Source organism: Heliangelus exortis, chromosome 4, assembly GCF_036169615.1.
Source record: "Heliangelus exortis chromosome 4, bHelExo1.hap1, whole genome shotgun sequence".
Lineage (NCBI taxonomy): Eukaryota > Metazoa > Chordata > Aves > Apodiformes > Trochilidae > Heliangelus > Heliangelus exortis.
The window spans coordinates 39,854,356-39,877,251 of NC_092425.1; the positions used below are offsets into that span (position 1 = coordinate 39,854,356).

General features: G+C 41.3%; 1 protein-coding gene and 1 long non-coding RNA gene across 7 annotated transcripts in view; both read left to right on the forward strand.

The window, feature by feature from the left end:
* LOC139796177 (uncharacterized) overlaps positions 1 to 21,552 on the forward strand; it is a 110,949-nt gene extending 89,397 nt beyond the window's left edge. Inside the window, exon 2 of the long non-coding RNA XR_011725871.1 lies at positions 20,433 to 21,552. This is a non-coding gene — a long non-coding RNA (uncharacterized lncRNA). The remainder of the gene's footprint in view (positions 1 to 20,432) is intronic.
* The window catches only part of SLC2A9 (solute carrier family 2 member 9), a 100,709-nt gene extending 79,157 nt beyond the window's left edge, over positions 1 to 21,552 (forward strand). For 3 of the 6 annotated variants that reach the window (XM_071743964.1, XM_071743965.1, XM_071743963.1), the window contains 2 exons: positions 4,937 to 5,064; positions 18,021 to 21,552. In XM_071743964.1, coding sequence (XP_071600065.1) covers positions 4,937 to 5,064; positions 18,021 to 18,278 — 386 coding nt within the window. In that variant the 3' untranslated portion in view covers positions 18,279 to 21,552. The remainder of the gene's footprint in view (positions 1 to 4,936; positions 5,065 to 18,020) is intronic. The other 3 variants (XM_071743960.1, XM_071743961.1, XM_071743962.1) reach the window with 3 other exon arrangements.
* Positions 21,553 to 22,896: the final 1,344 nt, after the last annotated feature.

Here is a 22,896-nt window from a genome sequence, read left to right on the forward strand (position 1 = left end):
CCTTTGAAGACTCCATCACCCAAAGGATGAAGGAAAATCCCAGAGTTCTTGCCCTAACCCGTGTTCTCAGGATTTCCAGATGCCCTCCTGGAGGGGCAGAATTTGGAGCTCTGGGTCTTGTGGGAGGCTCTGTGGCCTTGGGGTTGTCCTTTTGGTGGCTCTGGAAGCCCCAGGAAGCTCTGTGGAGCCCCTGCCTGGATGCAGAGCTTTGTCTGGAGAAAAGATGGGCTGAAAGATGGGCTGCTGGACCAGGGAGTGAGTTCCTTTCTCTTTGCTGATTCTTAGGGCACAAAGTTTTCCCCATCACCTTCAGAGCTGGCTTTCCAATGTAATAAATCTCCCTGATTTGTATCAGGCATTTATTCTTTCCTCAGTCCCCCTTTCATAAATCATTTCTATAGCCATGACTTCAGCTCCCAGCTTAGGGATCAGAGGATCTCAGTGCTTTCCTTCCTTTTTCCATATTTTCTGTATTCAGATGCTTGCACTGAATCGTGGAGCTCCTGCTGAGCAGTATTTATTTCTCACTGCTTACTGAACAAAGCAGTAAACATATTTACTTAATGTTTCCTAAGAAAATGTGTTGATCCTTGTGCAGTTGTCAATATATATTTGAAAATCTGTAACGTGTATTCCAAAAATATTATTTCTGCTCCAGCACTTCAGCTCCATGCATAAAAAGACTATTGGGTTGAGATCCTGGATGTCTACCAGCACTTAAGACTGCTTCTCAGAGTGATTGGACTAATTATGGAAGAAAATGGATAAAATACAGAGAAACAGTATTGTTGCCAGTCTAATTGTGCCATGTAGGCTTAATCTGGTTTCATTACACAGCCCACTGATATACAAGTCCTGCACTAAAGAGATTTGTGGTTTCCAATGCATGTAACATGCTCCACAGGTATAAAAATCTCTCTTTAATGGCACTGCAGTGTGTCAAGAGCTCCTTCCATTATGCTCACTGCAATGCTGAAAAGAATGAAGTCTTAGAAATTAATCGTTGTCATTATTGTCGTCAAGGCATCACCTCTTGAAATTCATGTTCAGAAGCCACCTTGCTGAAAAACTCCTACAGGAAACCCTAATATACATTTTTGATTTTATGATTAGAGCTGAAATAAAGCTGTTTGACTGAAATTTGTGTGGAAAGCCTTTCAGGGGAAATGCTAATGCCAGGCTCATCCCCCATGGGAAAGAACATCAGTTAACTTATTGGTGAAATGATTTCACCCACGTTCAAACACATATTGAAGTTGGAAAGATTCTGCCAAAATGTTTAAGACTGTTTAAAAAAAAATACAGTGGTTTGGTTGGATTGCTTTTGGCTGTGTTTCCAAGCATCCATGTTTGAGAACAGGTCAGCAGGGAGCCATCTGGCCCTGTTAGACAGGAGACCTTGCAAGGAGATTGTAAGGAATGGTTGGGAAGATGCCATAATATTGTGTAGCCCAGATTCAGTTGACCCAGTCAGAGCTTCCTAAAGCTTCCTTCAGCCCCATGCACCCAGATTCCTGACTCCAAGAAACCATATCCCAGGGGAAGAGGGGTTGTTGAGCACACCTGACACCCTGCAATGACTGAGGGAGGATTTCTGGGGCTGGAGGTTCAGAGATCTCAGGTGCCTTTGCTGGGTCTTAAGGCACTGGGTTTTTCCTTCAGCTTGCCCAAATCTCTTTTACCCATCACTCAGATGGGGACTGAGTTCTTCACAGGGCTATGGCTCCTGATAAGCCTTCTCATCCCCTACTTTGCATCCTAGGAATGTCAAGTCTCCTCTCTTCCAGGGATTTAGCCACATGCAGCTGTGACCAGGTTTTGTTTGGTTCCTCACATTTCTAGCCCTGGCCTGTCTGTCCCACCACTCACCTTCTACTTTTCAGTCTCCTTGATTCCTCCATACAATTTACCTTAAGTCTGCCCTCTGCAGAACCTGCCTTTCTCTTGGTTTGGGATGGGATGGAAATGTTTGTGTAGGGGGGTCTGTCTGTCCCATTCCTCTGCAGAACATTAGAAAGAGCTCAGAGGAGCTGCTAATTTTGTTTTCTTTGTTTGTTAGTTTTTTACCCTTTGAAAAATACTACTTTTACCAACAGTTGTTTGATTATTTTTCAAACTATAGTGAAAGGCTGTTGTGGCAAGTGTGACTAATAATTAATTTTATTGAAGATTAATATCTATCAAGAAATTGCATTTGAATTTCAAGGAACATTTTTCCAAGTTAGTACCTATGCATTTTTATTTCCATAACATTTATGCTTTCTGATATGTTTCTGTCCTTTTGTACTTTTTTTTATTTCATTTTATTTTTTGCCTCTGGCTTTTTTCCTCTCTTGTACAATGTGTATTTTCCCAGCTGGGTTTCCAACAGCATTTTTTATTACACTGACAAGAACAGCAACACCTCCATAGATTGTCCTACAGCAAAGGCATGACAGAATAAATGATCATAAATAAATCATCTTACATGATTTCTGTGTTCCCAGTCCTTCAGTTCTTCTCTCCAAGGGGCAAGTACCAAAACCTCACATGGCACTGAGACCTAAAACAGATGCTGGAAGAGCAGATGTGACTGTTGTTTTCCTTTCCATACCTCAGTATTTGAACCCAAATCCCAAATGCACGACAGAATTAGGCACTAGAAGCCACCAAGGCTTGATAGACCACATATTGTTTAAATTTCATTAAATTATGCTTGTTCAGCTGTTCATTCTGTGTGTTCAAAGTGCTGTTGGGAGAGGGCACTTTATTTAGTCCCAGATTTCACATCCTACAATATGCCTTGCAGAAAGGTGCTCAGCTGGTATTTGGATGGCCTAACCTCTCCATACCTCAATCTACTATATATAAAGCAGGCAAAAATAAATTTATTTGCTCTGTATTTTTTTTGGTGTAAAATATATTGGCAGTCTTTAGGACAGAAAATTCAGGTGAAGCCTTTGCTGACACAAAAAGTTGTATTAGGTGATGATGGAGACTGATGCCTACTTTGCCCCATCACATTGCTTTCCCTTTATGCACATGTTCACAGTCCCTGCATCTGAGAGATCTGGAATTGATGAATATCTGATGCCACGTGTCATTTGCACAGCTTTTAGGGGTTTACAGTTCCTATAGGGCTGATGGTTGGACCTGAGGGTCTTGAAGGTCTTGCCCAACCTTGATGATTCTGATTTTTTATTTCAGTCTTCTCATAGGGCAGCTTCTGGTGTAGGTCTTAGTGAAGTGCCACTAAAAACAAGGGACTACATGACAATGTGTTGCAAGAAAACACTTACAGATGTGTTCACAACTGTCCAAAAATAACAGTGGTGCAAAATATAAGCAGAGAGATCAAGCAAAGGTGTGCAAGGACAAGATCCAGTGGATGGATAAAGCTTTGGTGGTGTTTTTATCTTAATTTATATACATATTGGACGTCAGGATTGCTGTAGAGGTTTTTGAGAGGAAGCATGTGCATTAATGTGCTTTTTGATTGTCCACACAAACTTGTTAAAAGGCTTAAAAGTAGAGAAATGGCTTGGACAGGATGTGTGTACATGGATCTTGCTCACAAAACTAAGTGATGCTGATGATACTGGCAGACATGAGGCCTCAGATAAAGAAATCTGTAGCACCAGAATACTGAAAACCTGTCTGATGTTATGAGCTTTACAGCTTCCCAACCTCTGGTGAAATAGTTCTGCAGGTAGGTGCATGTCTGATGTGCAACATTTACTGAAATACGTAGCCAACCAGTAAGTGCAATCCATTTTTTTTATTATTATTATTCTATAAAAATAGAAATATTTCCCCTGAAATATCCTATTGGAACGAAGGAAGCCAAAGATGATAAATTGAGGCTTTCAGCTACCAGACAGCTCTTCCCCAAAGGGTATTGTCAGGCCAGCAATATGCCAGGGCTGGACAAAACAGCCCAGTGTGGAAGTGGAAGGAAACATAAGTGACAAATGTGGTGTTCAACTGAGCTTGTTACTGGGGAGGTCAGAGTCCCTCACTGGTGGGAGAAACAGACCTTGCCAGAAGTGCCATCAGTATATTTAGTCAGGGAATGTATTAAATCAGCACTAGTGAGAAGTGTATTCATAGAGAAGCAAACATTTTGCCTTTTTTATTGCTAAAATAAAGTGGGCAATAATTATCAAAAAATACTGTTCAGTCTCTTCGGAGCCATCTTTCCAGTTGTTAAGGTCTAAAAGTATTTTGGAATATTTCTGAACTCCCAGCATATGAAGGATTTTAGTAGAAACCAACCATTCCTGTGGTACTCCTCCATCTTATGGTACTCTGGGAGTTGTGTGGGTTCAGTGCTCTGTTGCCTGGGTGCCATCCCTGAAAAGATGTAACCCAGCAGATGCACTTAAGGACCTCAAAGCTCATCCAGTCCCAACCCCCTGCATGGGCAGGGACACCTCCCACCAGCCCAGGTTGCTCCAAGCCCCATCCAACTTGGACTTGGACACTGCCAGGGATGGGGCAACCCCAGCTTCCTTGGGCAACCTGGGCCAGGGGCTCATTCCCCCTTGTCCTATCACTCCATGTCCATGTTGAAATCCCCATCCCAGCTTTTCTGCAGCTCCTTAGGGTACTGGAAAGCCACTCTAAGGTCTCCCTGGAGCCTCCCCTCCTCCAGGCTGAACAAACCCAACTCTCTCAGCCTCTCCTCACAGGAAAAGGTGTTCCAACCCTCTGATCACCTTTGTGAATGTCCCCTGGACTTGCTCCCAAAGCTCCACATCCTTCCTAAGGAGCAAAGGGATGAAAAGTCACTTCTCTAAAGCACAATTCTCACCAATCCCATCTTACACCCCAGCAAAGAGCTGCAGAGCAGAGATCACTGAGATGCTGCAGCACAGAGTCAACGAGGCAGCTGTTGGCACAGGATTTTTTTTACTAAAACCACTCTTTTTTTTTAATTATTTTTTCCCTCTTTCAGGTGGGATTCCATTTGTCCTCACTGGAGAGTTTTTCCAGCAGTCTCAGAGGCCATCAGCATTCATGATAGCTGGGACAGTCAACTGGCTCTCCAACTTCACCGTGGGACTGCTCTTCCCTTTCATTCAGGTATCAGCAGCCTCAGTGGTGGCTTTACCATCATACAGCTGATAAAGTGGAGCAGGGGATGTTTGGATGGTAACTTCCAGGTAGAAAAAATGTATTTTTATTGAATTAAGCTTCCCTTTGAGTGGATTGCTTTATTTCCTTGGCCAAACTCGTTGCGTCGGGGACAGAAGTGTCACCACGAGTTGTCTGGCAACTGGGGTTTGTGTTTTCACAGACTAAGTTTATTTCCTAAAAGAATAACATTTTAATTGAAAAAATAAGAATAAATAAAATAAAATAAAACCCAAAGTTCATCACAGGGCAGCATTTTCCCCCCTCTGATTCTTAACACTCCATCACTTGATTGCCTGGCTAAGAGGCTTTCAAGCAGCTCCTCATTCAGATCCTCACTGAGCTCCTCTCCCTGCCCATGAACCTCTCCCAAGGGATGTCTGCAGTCTCTGGAGTTCACACAAGAGCTGATTTTCTATTTCATGAGCTTAAGGACAGCTGATCAGGCTCCCAAAATAAAGAAGTCCTAATAGTTGGGGTATTTTGCCTAGAGCAAAATACTAAGAGCAGGGGAAGGGCACTGCATGGAACCCCTCTGGGGTTCTTGCAGCTCCTCACAACCAGGAGAGAGATTTTGGATTACCCTCCAAATCATTTCTGAGTAAGAGAGAGAGGCAGGGAGGTGTTACTGTTGTTTGTGGCTTCCTACAACTGAAAATTTCACAGTGATTTATCATATGCAAGTCTGAATAACATTGGCAGAATCTGTAAAATTATCCTGGGAGACTATATATACACTTTCATTGGAGCAGTAAAGCTGCTTCCCCTGAGTAGTACTGTTTAAAATGGGATGAATGAGAGAATTTAATGGAGAGATTGAAGGACAAAAAGTCCAACCCTTGACCTAAGTTGGATAATTCATTTAAATTTTCTTCTGTGTTAAAATTTCTTATAAAGTTGGATACTTCGTTTAAAATTTCTTCTATGCTAAAATTTCTTATATGAGAAAGTCTCTGTTCCTTTTAACTACCTGGATCACCTTCACCAGTTAACATGAGTATAAAGACTCTCATCCTTCCAGACTTTGTGTTGCTACTGATATTAACCCCAATAAAACTGCTCAGAGGTATAAGATTTAAGAGCTTGTTTTAATGCTGACTGAAATCAAGGAGTGTTTTCCACCAGCATCATGACAGACAGGAAGGACTTGCCAGCTGAGATACCTAAGGTGAGGTTTTCAAAAGCAGGTAGAGCCATAATTCTTTTCCCACTGAGGTCACTAGAACATCTACCAAGTTGTTAACAATAATGAGACCATTCCCTTGTGCTTCTCAGAACCTGAGCTTGTTCCTCAGCATGGGCCAGGAGGCAGCCAGAAGCTCATCCAGCAAGTGGAGGCTTCTCTGTGGTTTAATAATTTTTTTCTTTCTCCAGGAAGATGGAGATTGGGTCTTCAAAAAGCATTGGAAATTGCTTTCCACCCCTCAGTAAATTCAAATAAAAAGGAAAATTATATTCTCCTCACTTTTCATCTGCATATTAAAGCTTTCCAAGTGATGCCTCCATATGAAGGTTGCTCTTGCCTTTGGGGAATTTATTATTTTGGTGGTGAAAATTCCCACCGTGTGATTGCAAAGTTACCTGTTTAGTTTTAATGAAGGCAAATTGTGTTTCCACCTTGCCAGGTTTTGGGTTTTCTCTCCTTTAAAAAGTAGTGCAGAGAAAGATCTGTAGTTTGCACCCAAAGATGAAAGCAGTGTTAGTCAGACTTTGATTTTGAAAGTTTTTTCACAAGATCAAACTATGATGTCTCCTCACTCCTTAACTTTCATTTTTTTCCTATTTTGGTCAACTTTATTCTTAAAATTCAGCTTGTGAGTCACCTGTTCCTTTACAGAAGGGCAACAGCCTCTCCTGAACAAATTTTTATAATTCTAAAAAAGGAAAAAAAGAAAAGCCTTCACAGAAGGAATACATAATCTCTGCTCAAATGCTAATTTGGTTGCTTGAGAGAGAGCAGTCACTTTTTTGGTGTGCTCCTACAAAATTATCCCAAACCTTTGGGAAACAAATATGTTAACTTTAAAGTTATTTTAAAAAAATCAAGCAGGAGTTAGTCACCAATTGACTGCTTTGAATGCTGAGGTTTTTTCCCCTTAACCATCTGTAGGTTTGTGGAACAGAATGAAACACTGCCTTGAGTCATGCATTAAAATGTATGGATGAGATTGAAAAGCTAATACACAAACCAATTTGGGGACAAATTGCAAAAAAAAAAAAAAAGATTTGGTTGCTATTCCAGTCCCCTCACTGCCTGTTTGAGCAAGCTGTGTGAAGAATAAGAATTGAAGTTAAAAGGACAACCAATACTACATTGAATTCAGTGATTTTGATATTTTAGGATTAAAAGGAAGGGTCAGATAGAAGGTGTCAAAAATGTGCATTTTTAAATTTTTAAATTTTTTTTCCAAATGTAATAATTGCAGAATTATTGTGTGGGATCTTAGGACATAGTGAGGAATTAGAAAAGATCTGGGTTTAGAGATTATTTCGTCCTGTGTTTATTACAGAGCTTGACCTTGTGAAATACCAAATGTGTCACCTGGAGTGACACCCAGCAGTGTCTCTCTCCCTTTGTCATCACATGAGAATGAAGGCAGGAGAATTTTCTGAGCAGTAAGATCCAAAATTTATGTGAACTGATGAAAAGCTTATTGGATAGGTTATTCTATGTAAAGAGGTTTGCTGTGTCCTTGTCCTTAAACTTACAGAAACACTTAATTCCAGTATTTTATTTAAAGGCACCTGGTGTTCATGAGGCTCTCAATGTGCATTCATCTGCTTTGCAAAGATCTCAACCTGAAATATCCAGTAGCAGTTGTTAAGTCATAGCTGGTTTCTTTTTTTATATATATTTTTCTATTTTTTAGTATAGAGGTGAAAATTATCATTTTCTCATGAGCACGTCTAATATTTTTTTACTTCTCTAAAAATCTATTAACTTTTTTATTATTATCTAAAAGTTCATGTAAATTACCCAAATTTAGAAAAGGAAAGGAAAATATGTACAGTTCTTCAGTGTGTTCTCAGCATAAAGGAGAATTTTGATTGTTTTTCTCCATGTTCTGCATGCTTTCTGCCTAATAATGTGCATTTTTTCACCCAGCCTTGCACTTGCAGGCCTTTTAAAATTAGAGAAATCACAGCAGTGCCCATGTAGCTTCTGGTTTTCCCCAGATAATAGATGATCTGGCTGAAGTCTGCAGACTGTTGTTCCTATGCATAGAGCCTGGGGGATATAAAAACTTAACTGTCTGAAGTGCCTCCACTCTATGAAAGCAGAAATGTTTGTACAGCAGACAGGAGAATAAATATTCTGTGAGTTCAAGGTCAGTTAACAGCATTTTCATCACTGTCAGTCTGGAAAAGATGGGAAGCCATTTGATTACTAAATAAATGTTACTGCCTGGGCTTCCCTTTTTCTAGGAGAACTTTACAACCTCCAGCAGCAAAGCTTTATCTCCCCATGCACACCCACACCCCCCCACCCCCCCAAAAAAAAAGACCAGGGTTGCATTTCTCAGAAGAAGGTCTGGAAATGTGAGAAACTTGGGTTTGCATCCCTGCTCTGTGTCCTTAGGAATCTCATTAATGCCACCCAGGGCAGAGCTCCCAGATGCTGATATCAAAGCCCCTGATCTGCAAGGCTTTGCAGCTACTACAGGTGTCTTTGCAGGTACTACAGGGTACTCAGAGGTAGATGAGACCCCTGGTAAAAGCCAGGTGGTGGGATTCTTTTAGGTGTGGTTATCCAGAAAGAAATAAATCCCTTAAGAGATGGCAGTGTTTTTAAACAGAGGATGTTGTTTCATTTCTGTCTGTAGCATCCCCATCAGCCAGACCTCTTTGTTAAATCCCCATCCCAGGTGCCTTTTACTGTCAGAGAGGAGCAGAGCTGATTTTCAGCCTTCTGCAACCATCCTGAAGCATAATAAAATCTTTTTTAATCAAGTTCTGTTGGAATTAATCAATTCTTTTACTGACTAAAATCCCAGTGAGAAGTTTGCAGTTCAGGAGGTCCAGCACCAGAACATCTCAAGAAGGAAATTCAGGCAACATCCCTAGCAGGGAGGTGCTTTGGTACCCAGCTTAGTTCAGAAAGTTTCCAGGCATCCCTGACTCACTTGCAATTGCTTCCCCATTCTTTATTATTCCTTAATAATAATTATTATTATTATTCTTTATTATCAGGCTCAGTCTGAGCCTGTCTGCTCACTGATTTCATCACCAAGAAGGATGCAGAGAGAACTCATGTTGTCCTTTCAGATAACTGCATCAAGGATATTAGGAAAGCTTTTAATCCTGAGAATTTTGTAACTGTGTAATGATATGTAGAGAAATTCTAGCTTGTCCATCACTTTAGGTCAGTAAAAACCAGGCAGCTGTTTGGTAAGAACTGAGTAATAGGAGTGGACTGGCTGGCATCTGTGTTCCTGGTTCTCTGTGATTTTATTGACATTTTTTTGAGCCTTCAGAGCAGGAATTCTCTCTCATGAAGTGTACACACAGCACGTGGCTCTTTTAAGGCTCCTTAAAGTGTGGGGTTTTGGTTTTTTCTTTTGTTCCTGTGGCACTGCAGGAAGGGATGCTGCAGGTTGCATGGCAGGAGAACGATGTAAATGGTGATGGCACAGTAGGAGGATTGAACTGATGCTTTGGCCTGAATAATCTTGAAAAATGCAGAAAAAAAAATATAAGAGGAAGAGACAGCAGAAATTGCAGTGGAGTGAAAGAAAGAAACCTAAACACAGTGTGTCTGGAGGAAGGATTTGAGAAAGGAAAAGCTAATAGTGAACAGCTGAGGAGGCAGAAAATATCCCTTATTTTCTTCAGTTCAAAGGGATCAGATAGTTTTTAACTTCTCTGACAAATTAGAGAAAAGCTTGTGAATTTCAGAACTTGGGCAAGAATCAAACGTCCATGGAAATTTGAGGAATCTCTAAACTGGAGGCCTTCAAGGTGATATTAGTCATCCTTCTCTGAGCTTATTACTATTTCATATATTCCCTTTTTTATGGATAATGAGATGAAACAGATCATTTTCCTTTTGGCAGTGGTGACTCATTATGAAAAAAAAACAAACTTCAAGTAAGACCAGAGGAGCCTCTATATCCCTGCCTGGTTTAAGGTGCAAGCCATCAAATTTCACTTAAAAAAAATTGTCTGACATGTGCAGTACTCACTTTCCACTGAAGTTTTCCAGTGGATTTCATACTTCTCAATAAGGCACTGATGAATTAAAAATGACATCTGTTTATGGTTTAGCTTCAACTAACTCCATCCTCCAGCCATCAGATACTTTATTTCTTGTAAATTTTTGCTTGTTTAATTTTCTGCTGAACAGAACAGACTTGGGGGGGTGTTGATATATTTTTAATTGTTGGCTGAAGAGTTCATGAGATTATATTTCAGGCAGTTTATATACTCACAACCCACATGGAGTTTGTGACACCACAGGAGATTTATTCCAGTTCTTGATTTAATTTAGAACTTCCTAAACAGAAGAATATCAAATGGCTAAATACCATATAAACCAAATATACTTGCTTGTCCCTAAGCCTCCTGCTCTCTCACAGGCCCCTGGATAAACAGAAACTGTTTCCAAGGCACTGAACAAGCCCCAAATCTTGTAAATGAGCACAGACACAAATGGATACAGGCACATCCTGACTAATTTAGCCAGATTCAGAATGATTACTTGTGGGTATTGTTTGGCATCACCTCTCTAGATTTTTTTTCTATTTTATTTTCTGTTTGATTTTCATTGCTGGAAACAAAATCTGAGGCCTTTACCTGACTTTTCAGGAGCTTGCAGGTGAAAAATCTATTTAAAAGAGTGAATGATAGCTGGTAGAAATTGGCATGCTGGGGAGGTGCTGGAGTGAGAGCCTGAATTTTCATATCTTCTTGATATAAACTTTTTGCTTACCTTAAGATAGAAGGCATCTGAAATAGGTGAAATACAAATTGTCACTGGCTGGTGGCTAAACTTCGATTTTCTTTTATTTTTAGACCAATAAGAGTGTCTGGAAAAATAACCTGCTTGGATCTGTAATCCAGATGGAGTTCAGCAGCACACAGATGATTTAGGTGCTAAAGCCTTAGGACAGATTGCTTACTAGAATGATGCAAAGACCTACATGTGTGTTTATTTCAGAAACAGATTTATTTAATTCTGCCTGTGAAATAATCATTCTGAGCCACTCTACTTGTTACTGGAGAGTTGGGCTGATCCCAAGGGGATGAGGTTCAACAAGGCCAAGTGCCGGGTCCTGCACTTTGGCCACAACAACCCCATGGGGAGCTCCAGGCTGGGCACAGAGTGGCAGAAAGGGAGCTGGGAGTCTGGATTGCCAGGAAGCTGAAGAGGAGCCAGCAGTGTGCCCAGGTGGCCAAGAAGGCCAATGGCATCCTGGGCTGGCTCAGGAACAGCGTGGCCAGCAGGTCCAGGGAAGGGATTCTGCCCCTGTGCTCAGCCCTGGGGAGGCCACAGCTTGAGTCCTGTGTCCAGTTCTGGGCCCCTCAGCTCAGGAAGGAGATTGAGGTGCTGGAGCAGGTCCAGAGAAGAGCAAGGAGGCTGGGAAGGGATCCAGCACAAGTCCTGTGAGGAGAGGCTGAGGGAGCTGGGGGTGTTGAGGCTGGAGAAGAGGAGGCTCAGGGGAGACCTCATCACTCTCTCCAACTCCCTGAAAGGAGGTTGGAGCCAGTGGGGGGTTGGGCTCTTTTCCCAGGCAACTCTCAGCAAGACAAGAGGGCACAAGAGGTCTCAAGTTGTGCCAGGGGAGGTTTAGGTTGGACATGAGAAAGAATTTCTTTCCAGAGAGGGTGATCAGCCATTGGAATGGGCTGCCCAGGGAAGTGGTGGATTCTCCATCCCTGGAGATATTTCCAAAGAGCCTGGATGTGGCACTCAGTGCCATGGGCTGGGAACTGCAGCGGGAGTGGATCAAGGGTTGGACTTGATGAGCTCTGAGGTCCCTTCCAACCCAGCCAGTTCTATGATTCTATGATTCTCTCCTGCACTTCTCTTCTCTTTCGTCCTTACTTTTACACTTTAGATTCTTCTCATGCCTCAAGATCCATTTACCCAGCAAGATTTTCTTTTGGTTTTCCTTCTGATTTCCTTGCTGTGTAATTATACCCCTTGACTTTTGTGATTATGCAGTACAAGAATTTCAATAACAAAGGTGTGCATGGATGCCTATAGATAGATTCCCTCAGCAAAGCTATTTTCAGCTGATGTTTAAATGAACTGCAGTGCACCTGTATTAAGGGAAATGGCTGAAGTTCTCCCCAAAGATGAGAAAAGGAAGGTTAGATAGGAGAAAAAATGCTCTCAATTAGAAGCATCCAACTTCAAGTATCACATACAAGGATCTATTAACATTTTTAGGAGGAGATGATGAATATGAGATGGTTAAGACTGAAACTGCAGCTCAAGGCTGAAAATGTGTCTATTTTTCACCTGGAAAATAAGTTTCATGGGTTAGATTTTAATGCTTTGTCTTTCTTCTTTGTCCTGCACCTTAAATTATGAATGAAACTGAAGGAGAACAAGGGGTAAAGGACACAAAAGCTCTCATCCATTTGTTTCAGTGGGTTATATAAATGTGAAGTAAAGTAAAGTCAAACTCTCTGAAAAATTCTGATTTGTTAGGGTTGCTAAATCTGACTCAAAATTTCTTCATTTATTCATTTCTTTGCTGCCCTATAATAGCTGATTACCTGTTTGCAGTATGCCAAGCATTTAAACTTTGCTACAGGCTGAGTGAAGTCAATAAGAAACCATTCTTAAATAGCACATGATGATGTTCTCCTCAGCTACTTTTATATTTTTCCAGAATACAGTGTTCACAGCATGTAACCTGTTAGCAGGAAGATTGTTCTCAGCTAGAAGGCTTTAAAAGTGGCAAATTGTTTGGTTTGGGTTTTTTTTTAAATCAAAACCAGAAATCTGGTCATTTCAATGCCAGGGGTTTTTTTTGGTTATGTATTTATTTGTTTCAATTTACTTTTTAGCTTTAAAAATTGAGCTCTTTCTCTCATTCTTTTTGGGAACTTTATCCCAAACGGTAGAAATTAAGTTTTCTTTACCATGTTATTTCAAGGGAAGTAGAGGAAATAGCTGTGTGTTTGCACTGTGCAAACTGGGAATATGTTTGTTAATCTCTTTGCTTAAGAAAATGTGGCTGAGCTGCACCTATTTATTCAAAGACCAAATTCCTGCAGCTCCATCTCATCCTCAAAGTCAGTTCTGAGCACTTCCCATGCCTGGGATCTGGTTTGGGGGAATCCCCTGAGTCCTTTGACTTTGATTTTTTTTTTTCTTTTTGTGTAATAATTGCATGGGTGGCTCAGGTGAACCTCTGGCCTTGATCAAAAAAAAAGTCTATGAAGCCAGGCTGAAGAAGTTGGGGTTGTTCAGCCTGGAGATGACTCCAAGGTGAGCTCAGAGCAACCTCCCAACATCTGAAGGGGCTAAAAGAAAGCTGAGGGAGGGATTTTTGCATGGGTGTGGAGTGAGAGGACAAGGGTAAATGGTTTGAAACTTGAAGAAGGGAGATTTAGGTTAGACATTAGGAAGAAAATCTCAAATTTGAGGGTTCTGAGCCCAGGTTGCCCAAGGAAGCTGTGGCTGCCCCATCCCTGGCAGTGTCCAAGTCCAGGTTGGATGGGGCTTGGAGCAACCTGGGCTGGTGGGAGGTGTCCCTGCCCATGCAGGGGGTTGGGACTGGATGAGCTTTGAGGTCCCTTCCAACCCAAAACCATTCTGTGAATCTACAAAATCCATCTGGCAGGACTTTTTCAGAAATGCTGTGTTTTAAAGCAGCCTCCTGGGGAGATGATGGAGTCACCATCCCTGGAGGTGTTCAGAAAATGTGTGGATGTAGCACTGAGCACGTGGTTTAGTTGGCTGGTGGGGTTGAGTTGGCAGCTGAACTTGGTGAGCTTAGAAGTCTTTTCCAACCTTAATGATTCTGTGATTCTGTGAAGGTTTGGGAACCTGAGCAGCAGAATAGGAGCCTGCAGAGCTTTGCCTGAGTTGGATGTGTCAGGAGGTATGGATGGGGCTGCTGCCTTCTCTGCTGCCAGAGCTGCTGCTGCTGGGAGCTGAGTGTAGGGGAGCAACCTGTCCTTATATGGGAAAGCTGAGAAGTAATAGAATTTACATATTTTCCTTGAATTTAGCTTCTTTTCCTAAGAACTGGGTTGCTTTTGCTTCTCCCACCCTCCTTTCCTTCCTTCTCTTTATGCCTCCCCTCCAGCTGTTTGGATGTGGTATTTTTCATTTACCACTCTTCAGGTGGATACAATTACACAGTTTTCCAACACTGAGGCTTTGCAGCCCATGAAATAATGTCCCAAAGTATAGAAAAATATTTACATTTTCAAATTTGAGCATGCACATTGTCATCTATCAGTCAGAATGCAGATGTCAGTAAAGAATTTTGAGATCTCTCTTGCTGAGCCAGACACGGAGACTTGCAGAGCACCAAAGACTTGGATTGGAGTTCTTGCCCAGTTTTTTTGTCCCCATGCCAGCTCAAGATAAGCAACATTCTGGGTTTTTAGTTCTGGAGTGGCAGCTGCAGTTCTGGAGGGAAGCAGCAAAGAGAGGCTCTGGGTTTGGAGGTTGCAGATGTCAAAGGAAGAGATGGAAACTATAAAATAAATAAGTCCAGGAGTTTCATGGAACAAAGACACTGATCCATTTTCCTATCAGATCTATCAGTACCTCTCCTGCTGGAGCCATCAGTCAATAGCTCAGTATTTACCCTTTTTCCAACACATTTTCCTGCCTTCTGGATTCCTCAATGGGAGCAGCAGCAATGCTGTGCCTGATCTCCCAGATCTTTCCTCCAGCAGTTCAGAATACACCAGAAACTGATAAAAATAGAATAAAACCTCTAGGTTGAGCTTTATTCCACCCACTAAGACTTTCTATTGAGTTAGAAATCAGGATTTAATGTTTTTCTTCCGTTTTTTTTCCTGTTTTCTGTCCTACATCCTTCATCAGTGTGCAGTGCAGGTAGGGGCTTTCAGGCTTCTAACAAATAATTGCATTTCCCCAGGACGTTTTTCTGTGCCAAATGCAGGGCTGGGTGGGAGGACCTGAACTCTGAATGAGTTACAAAAGTTTTATGAGTGTTTGTCTTTCCCCTGTGTGTAAAATAATAACCAGCTTTAAGGAAATATTATGCCTGCAGACCAGCTGGTGAAAAAAAAAAAAAAATGGGGGCATTTTGTGATGGCCTTGCAGTTTTCCTGGCTAGGAATTAGGGCTCCTTTGTGTTAATTCTGCTGAACACAAGCAGTGCAATGTCTTAGTCTTGTCCCATGATCCCATTTGTAGGACTTGTAAAAAAATTTAATTCTTAGCTTATTCTCTGTGGAACATCAGTTGGAGGTCCCAGGGGGCCACTTCTAAGCAGAGCTGCAGAAATTAAGGAGAGCAAGTTCATTACCAAGAAATGTAAGTGCATTATGTAAAATAATTGCAGATAAAATATGCACTCGTGAGAGTGTTCATTTTAATTAGAAAAGGTTTAAGGGGCCATGATCCAAAGAAGACAATAAAAGCTTATTTAAACCATGGACAGCAAAGAAATCAACAGGAACAAGGCAGGTAGGACCAAGTTGTGGCTTCACCACCAAGAATTATTGGTGGCAACTGATTGCCTGGATTATTCATACTGGGCATTAATAGTTCATTTTCATCATGGAGAAGATATAGTTATATATATATATATGTATGTATGTATATACACAATTTTAAAAAGGGAAAAACATGATTCCAGATGGGAGCTCTACCATCTGGCTGAACAACAGTTTCAAATGCAGAAGATCCAGATGCAAAATTTGCATCCTTAGCATGACAGGTTGATTTATGAGTTATTTTTCCCTGTCTGCTAAATTCATTTGCTTCTGCCTCTGTATAAGTATGAAAGTCAGAGCTGTTCACATGCTGGAATATTTCCTTCCCCCTGCCATCACCTGTGCTTTTGTCCTGTGGTTGCCAGGTTGCTCAGGAGTTCATGCTTTTAAGATTTGACCCCAAAAAAAAAAAAAAAGGCATTGATGATGTCAGGAGTCATAGCCAATATCAGAGTATGCACTTCCCAGCTTGTCCTGTGACAGACAGAAGCTGGAGGGCTGAACTGGGTCATGAATTATCCATGGACATCCTTGTGACTGGGTGGGCTGGCAGCCAGCCCTGGTATTCAAAAGCAGCTGCAGAAAAGAGGTTTTCCTTTTTTTTTTTAATTCTTCTTTCACATATAAACTCATCTTCTTCCATCCCACACGTTGGTGCTGGTTGGAGTCCAGAGGGCCACCAAGATGCTCAAAGGGCTGGAACACCTCTCCTGTGAGGACAGGCTGAGGTTGTCCAGCCTGGAGATAAGAAGGATCCAGGGAGATCCTCTAGCATCCTTCCAGTATCTGAAGGAGCTACAGGAAAGCTGGGATGGGGCTTTTTACATGGGCATGGAGTGGCAGGACAAGGGGGAATGGTTTGAAACTGGAATGGTGGTGATTGAGATGGAATTTTAGGCAGAAATTCCTTAGTGTGAGGGTGGGGAGGCACTGGCACACATGGCCCTGGGATGCTGTGGATGCCTCATCCCTGGAAGTGTTAAGGCCAGGAGGACCTTGGTCTGCTGGGAGGTGTCCCATGGCATGGGGGGTTGGAATTAGGTGATCTTTAAGGTCCCTTCCAACCCAAACCATTCTGTATATTAAATAAGTGGGGGGAAAAAAAATAATCCAAGGGATTGTGTGCAACCTGAGCTCCCAAAGCAGGGAGCTTGAGGAGTGTAGGACTGGTGTAAGTAAGGATGATGAGATTGTACCAGAAACCTGTGGAAAATCAGGGTTACATTGCTGTCAGACTCTGTCTTGTTTTGGGTACATCCCTTCAATGTCACTTGTCAATACCCATAGGTAGGAACCCCTTCCTAGTTCTACAAATTGCAGCTGCAATATCATAATTATCCCATGTTTTTCAAAACTGTTCTATTGCAACATAACTGAAAGCTTTTTAGGGATCAAATAAGTAAGAAATACATTTCAGTGAAGCTCCTCATAGCCGGTTTACAAATAAACCTTTGTGTCTCTTTTTTTTTTTTTTTTAGTACTCAAAACATTCAAATACGTCCTGTTCTTCATGTTTAATTAATTCCACACTAGTTTCTAGCATGAAACGAGTACATTTTATGGATTTTTATCTCCCATAACCTTGGAGGCCATACAAATATCTGCCATTTGGGTTATTTTTCCTTGTTTATTTTGCAAATCCCAAAGCTTGTCACTTCAGTGATGCAGATGCCCCTGGCTGTGGCAGCTTTCCCACATGTTGGGTACAAGCACAGGGGATTGCTGAAGCATGGCCCATTTTTTTGTGCCTAGAAATTGCCATGCAATATGCAGAACAACTCAGAGAAAAACATCTGCCTCTTTCCCAAAAACCTCACCAGGGAACAGGGCTTGGGACATCACAGGAGTCCTGCTGCCACCTGCTCTCCAGGATCTCCAAGATCCTCCAGATCTGCCTGGTTTTCCATTGATGGGAATAGTGCTGGAGAAACTGTCAAGTCATTTATAGAATCATAAAATGGTTTGGGTTGGAAGGGACCTTAAAGATCATCCAGTCCTGACCACCCTGCATGAGCAGGGACACCTCCCAACTACAAATTTTAATGCAGAAATTCTAAGAAATTCTGAAGTTATGAACTTCTAAGTGCTCTGACTGGCAACAAATACCAACACTTAATGCATACTTGCTTAAAAATTGCTCTATACCACCCATTTTTTTTTTCCATCAAACCATTCCTGGTGTTGTGTTGCTTTTCTTGTGAATTTTCTCCCTTTGTCCTGACCATCTCCTTTGGTTTTTCTCTTTGCAGAGTGGTTTACAGACCTACTGCTTCTTAGTGTTTGCTGCCATCTGCTTCACAGGAGCTACCTACCTGTTTTTTGTCCTGCCTGAAACGAAAAATAAGACATTTCATGAGATCAGCCAGGAGTTTGCCAAAAGGAATAAAGTATCCTTAGAAATGCAAGAAATGAACCACTACCCAGGGGAGAGGAAGTCGAGTGCAGAACAAGAATCAAACTTCACCTCTTCGGTGGACAACGGGGGAACCAAGAAAGGGATTGTGTAAAACCCAGGATGCTCTTCTGGGGAAAAACACTCTCTTTTCATTTGGTATGTTGAAAGGAGTGAACAACTTGTTTTTTGTTTTTTTTTTATGTGACAGCATGAACTGATTTGCCTTTGAGTATGTTTGTGAGTACGAGTGAATTTGTGAGCTGGTAGGGTGATGGCTGAGGAAATGAGAGGTGGGAGTAGCAGCAGCTGATGAAATAAGTAAGAGCTGGAGGTTTTTTTGGGTACCTGTGAAATAGGTGCTGCAGGGAGTGGGGAATAAAGTTTTGGAGAAGTGAAGAGGTGGTGGGAAGTCAAGGTTCTGATAAGAATTGTTGCCACTGTAGTGATGCCCACTGGCATTTCTCCACGTTCCCCAACTCATCAGGAGAGCTGAGGGCCTGAAAGAAGATTCATGATGCTCCTCTGACCTCCCATTTCTTTGCCAGCTGTTTTGACCTTCAATTGCTCCATCTGAACATCTCCCACCTTCCCACAACAGGGAGCTCCAGGTCCTGGTGTGTTTCCTCGTCTCTCCTGCAAATCCTGATCAACTACTCATAGAGATGCCTCTGGTTTTGCTGGCACTGAATTTCTATGAAAATATATATATATATATATTATTTTATTTTTTAAGAATAGCTATAGAAGCTTTAATATGAAAGTAAAACTAAACCTTATGGTGAAGTGAGAAAACTCTGATGGTATATGTAGTGTATAGCACTAAAAAAAAAAAATAATCAAACACCAAGTGTTGCAAGGGTTGAGGGGTTTTCGATTGATTGTTGGTTTTGGTGGGGTTTTATGCTTTTCATTCAAAGTTCCTTTTAAAACAAGTCTTAGGAACCAAAATTTCCCTGAGCCTTAATGTATGTATTTCCTTAACACTCAGCTTTCTCCAAAGGGACCCGGGTGCCTATTTCTTATTTAAACAGTAATTTTCATTTGGGCATTAGATTGTGGAGCTCCAGGCCTAGGTCACATTAATAACTTTCTAAGCTATTTAATGCTTTGTAAAACTCTCCTCAGAGTCAGCTTAAGCTGGTGATGGAAAGACTGTCAGGGGGATCCATTCCCTTCCATGTGGGATTTGTTTTTATGAACGTCATCTTGCCTGTTTGTAACTTTGATAATAAGTTGTTTTTTTTTTCCTTAATCCTCTCCAGCTACCTGGATGCTGAGGGGATAATAAGGCACTTTTAATTTAATTTAATTAAAGTAGAATTAGCTGTTTTAGATGACAAGTGAGTGAGTCTTAGAGTCTCTCAGTTAAAAGTAAGGCACAAGAGGCAAGTGCAAAGTGTAGGTAGAGCCAGCTGCTCCCACAAGATTTACTAATCCAGCAGTTTATACATTTGGAGCATTTTTTGGGGGGGGGGAAATATTTTATATATATATATTCATATGCATTGTTTTGTTCTGCACTGTAAATCAGAGATCCTAATGTTCAGCTATTACTACTAAATTATGTATATGTTTTATACTGTGATTTATTTATATGTGTCATTTCCTGCAAACATTGTGAGCTGACCTAAGAGGGCAATTTCACTGCTCAGTAATAGAAAAAAAAAAATGATCTGAGCCTTTATGCCAGAATGTCTGTGCTTTTACTGGGACAGGGGTACAGCAGCCAGTAAGAAAGTGAAAGGAGAGATGAGCAAGAGAATTAAGAGTGAAAAATCAGTTTCATGATACTGGTGCTACTGTTAGGCAGCAGAGTGAATCAGGATTACACCAGATAATAATTGTAGGTAGAAGCTAATAAATTATTATGGAAAAAAACTGAAGATAAAAACATTTACCACTTGTAAAATGTCATCTTCCAGTGGCCTCAGTAACCCATCCCATGTCTTACATTAGTCTTGCTAAGGGAACAGCTGTGTAAAAAAGGAGTTTGGAAGTCACCTCTCCACAATTCCAGGAAGAAATTCTTCTGCCTGAAGGGTGAGACAGGGAAAACCTTCTCATTCAGGTTGAGGATTACCTTATTTTGCAGTTAGGGCTGCTAAAATGGTATGAACTGTGTTCAGTTCTGTGCCCTCACTGCAAGAAGGAGATGGAGTTTAGAGGAGAGCATCCAAGGTGGTGAAGGGTCTGGAGAACAAGTCTTGTGAGGAGAGGTTGAGGGAATTGGGAATGTTTGGTTTGGAGAAGAGGAGGCTGAGAGGAGACCTTATTGCTCTCTACACCTGAAGGGAGGTTGTAGGGAGGTGGGTGCTGGGCTCTTCTCTCAAGTAAATAACAGGACCAGAGGAAATGACCTGAAGTTGTGCCAGGGGATGTTTAGACTGGATATGAGGAAGAATTTTTTTACTGAGAGAGCCCCTTGAAGGGGCTTCCCAGGGAAGTGGGGGAGTCCCCATCCCTGGGGGTATTTAAAACCCATGTAAATGAGGCACTTCAGGACATGCTCTGGTGCTTAATGGAGGATTTTTCTTTCTTTTTTTTTTGTTTTTTTTATTCTTGGGGGGTGTTGACAGTTGGCCACAATGATCTTAGAGGCTTTTTCCAGCCATGAGAATTCTGATTGTGTGTGATGTGATGTGATTTGAGCCAAAGCAGCAAGATTGCAACCCGTTATTATTATTATTATAATTATAATTATCAATTTAGCACTTAGTTCACTGATGTACACTACAGCCATTACCTGTTGATAACAGTGCCATTGGACAGCTTCAACAAAACACCATGTTGGCCTGACAGGGAATTTGTCTTCTTTTTTTGTATTTCTCTTCTGCACCAAGATATGTGGAGCCCAGCTCTGAACGTATTGGTGAAAACCTCGCTCGGTTGAATTTTCTACCACAGCTCAGAGGCTTCTACAGCATAAACAACCAAAGGTTGTGGTTTTTCTCTTCATCAACCCCTTCTTTTCATTTCTTGCCTTAGCTGAGCTAAGCACACTCCAGACAGACACATTCTGCACAGCTACAGAGATGCTTTCTGAGGACACTTCTGCTCATCTCTGCACCTTAAGGAGAGTTTGGTCTGGTTCTTCAAGTTGCTCCAAAATGTAGTTTTGTTGGGTTTTTTTTCCTATTGTTATGTGCTGCTATAGCTTCTCCAGGAATGAGAGGACAAAAAGGAAAATATCAGCAATTTATCATGTTTTTTTTTCTTGTTGAATGTGTCAACTCCTGTACAGCCCCTGTGTTTGTCAGTTGGTGTCGTGTGGTGCCACCTTCCTGTCTGTGATTTTGGGATGGTGTTTGAGTCCCACAAGGGGGTTACATGTGTCTGATCAACCATGGACATTGATGGCAAAATAAACCTTGGGACTGAAGATAAAATGATGTAGATTTTGTTGTTGTTGTTGTTGTTCTGCTTAAGTCTGAATCTTCACAGCTGGGTAAGTTTCACCATACAATTCCCTGGTTTTTTGGGTGTCCCAGTACAAGACTGCACAGTCCTACATCTGGATGACCCAAATCCTTGTGGACTCTACAGCTGGGTGTTTGGATATTATAGGGAAGAAAATAGTCCCTGAAACTATAATTTCTTGAGCATTCTTTACATTTTCTTCTCAAATCAGATCTCACACTTCATTCTTTAACGTGTTTATATTGGGCTTTAGAAATAATATATTCTATAAAATAAAAATGCAGATATATTAAATAAAAATACATATATATTAAATAAAAACACAGATAGCAGTGAGAGGCAAATGATTTAAACTGTCTAGTAGTAGTGATAGCTGTGTGTAAGAAGTACTGAATCTGGTGAGGCTTTTTTTGCATCATTTGCAATGGATGACTGAGTTGCTTAAGCTCTACTTGCTGATGAGAAATTCAGTCAGCTGCCTATTTCTGCTACAAAGACATGCAAAACTGATCTGAAATATGTATAAAAAATTGAATTTCATACTTCAGGTCCCGAAGCCAATTTTCCATCCACAAGGATCTGCATTCTAACGGGGGAGGATGTGAGTAGTTCAGCCATATGGGACAATTTTCATCTTCAGGGTAAAATAGAGAAGAAAAAATAAAAGGAAAAAAAAAATAGCCCAAGCCACGTGAAAGCAACTCTTTGAAATTTGCTTTCTTCCCTTAAACTATTTCTGTGTCCTTTTCCATATAGAAATCACTATTTTATCCATCTGAGGTCCCCTCAGCTTAGACAGCAGGAAGACCAAACCTGAGTAAAGCATTTTTGGCAAATACCTGTAGTCTTTTCCTTTCAGCTGCAAAAAACAGAGCTCAGATGCAATCTAAAAACCTGAACTATAACTGACCCAAGCTAGGAAGCAGGTTTATTAATGAAAATATTCAAGCCCTTAAAAAAAATTCAGGTTGGAGTCCCTCTGTACGTTGTTTTATTTGGAAGCAAGCCCTGTGCAAAGGTGAATTTTATGACAACAGCTTGGTACTTGGACTTGTTAATCAAGTTATCACAGCTCAATAAGCAATCATGCAGAACCTGAGTCACTGCAACCCTCTTCCTTGCAAGCTAAAGCTGCATTAACCTTGCTTTTCCCATGACCTAAGAGAAACCCAGCCAGGGGCTGGTTGAGCTCTTGCTTGAGATGCTCCCTCCAAAGCTGCACAGACAAATCCTTTTAAACCCAGGGTTTTGATTTTTTAAAAAGCAGAGAAGGAAAGTTCCAGGAGACTTTTATCCAGTGCTTAGTGAAGTCA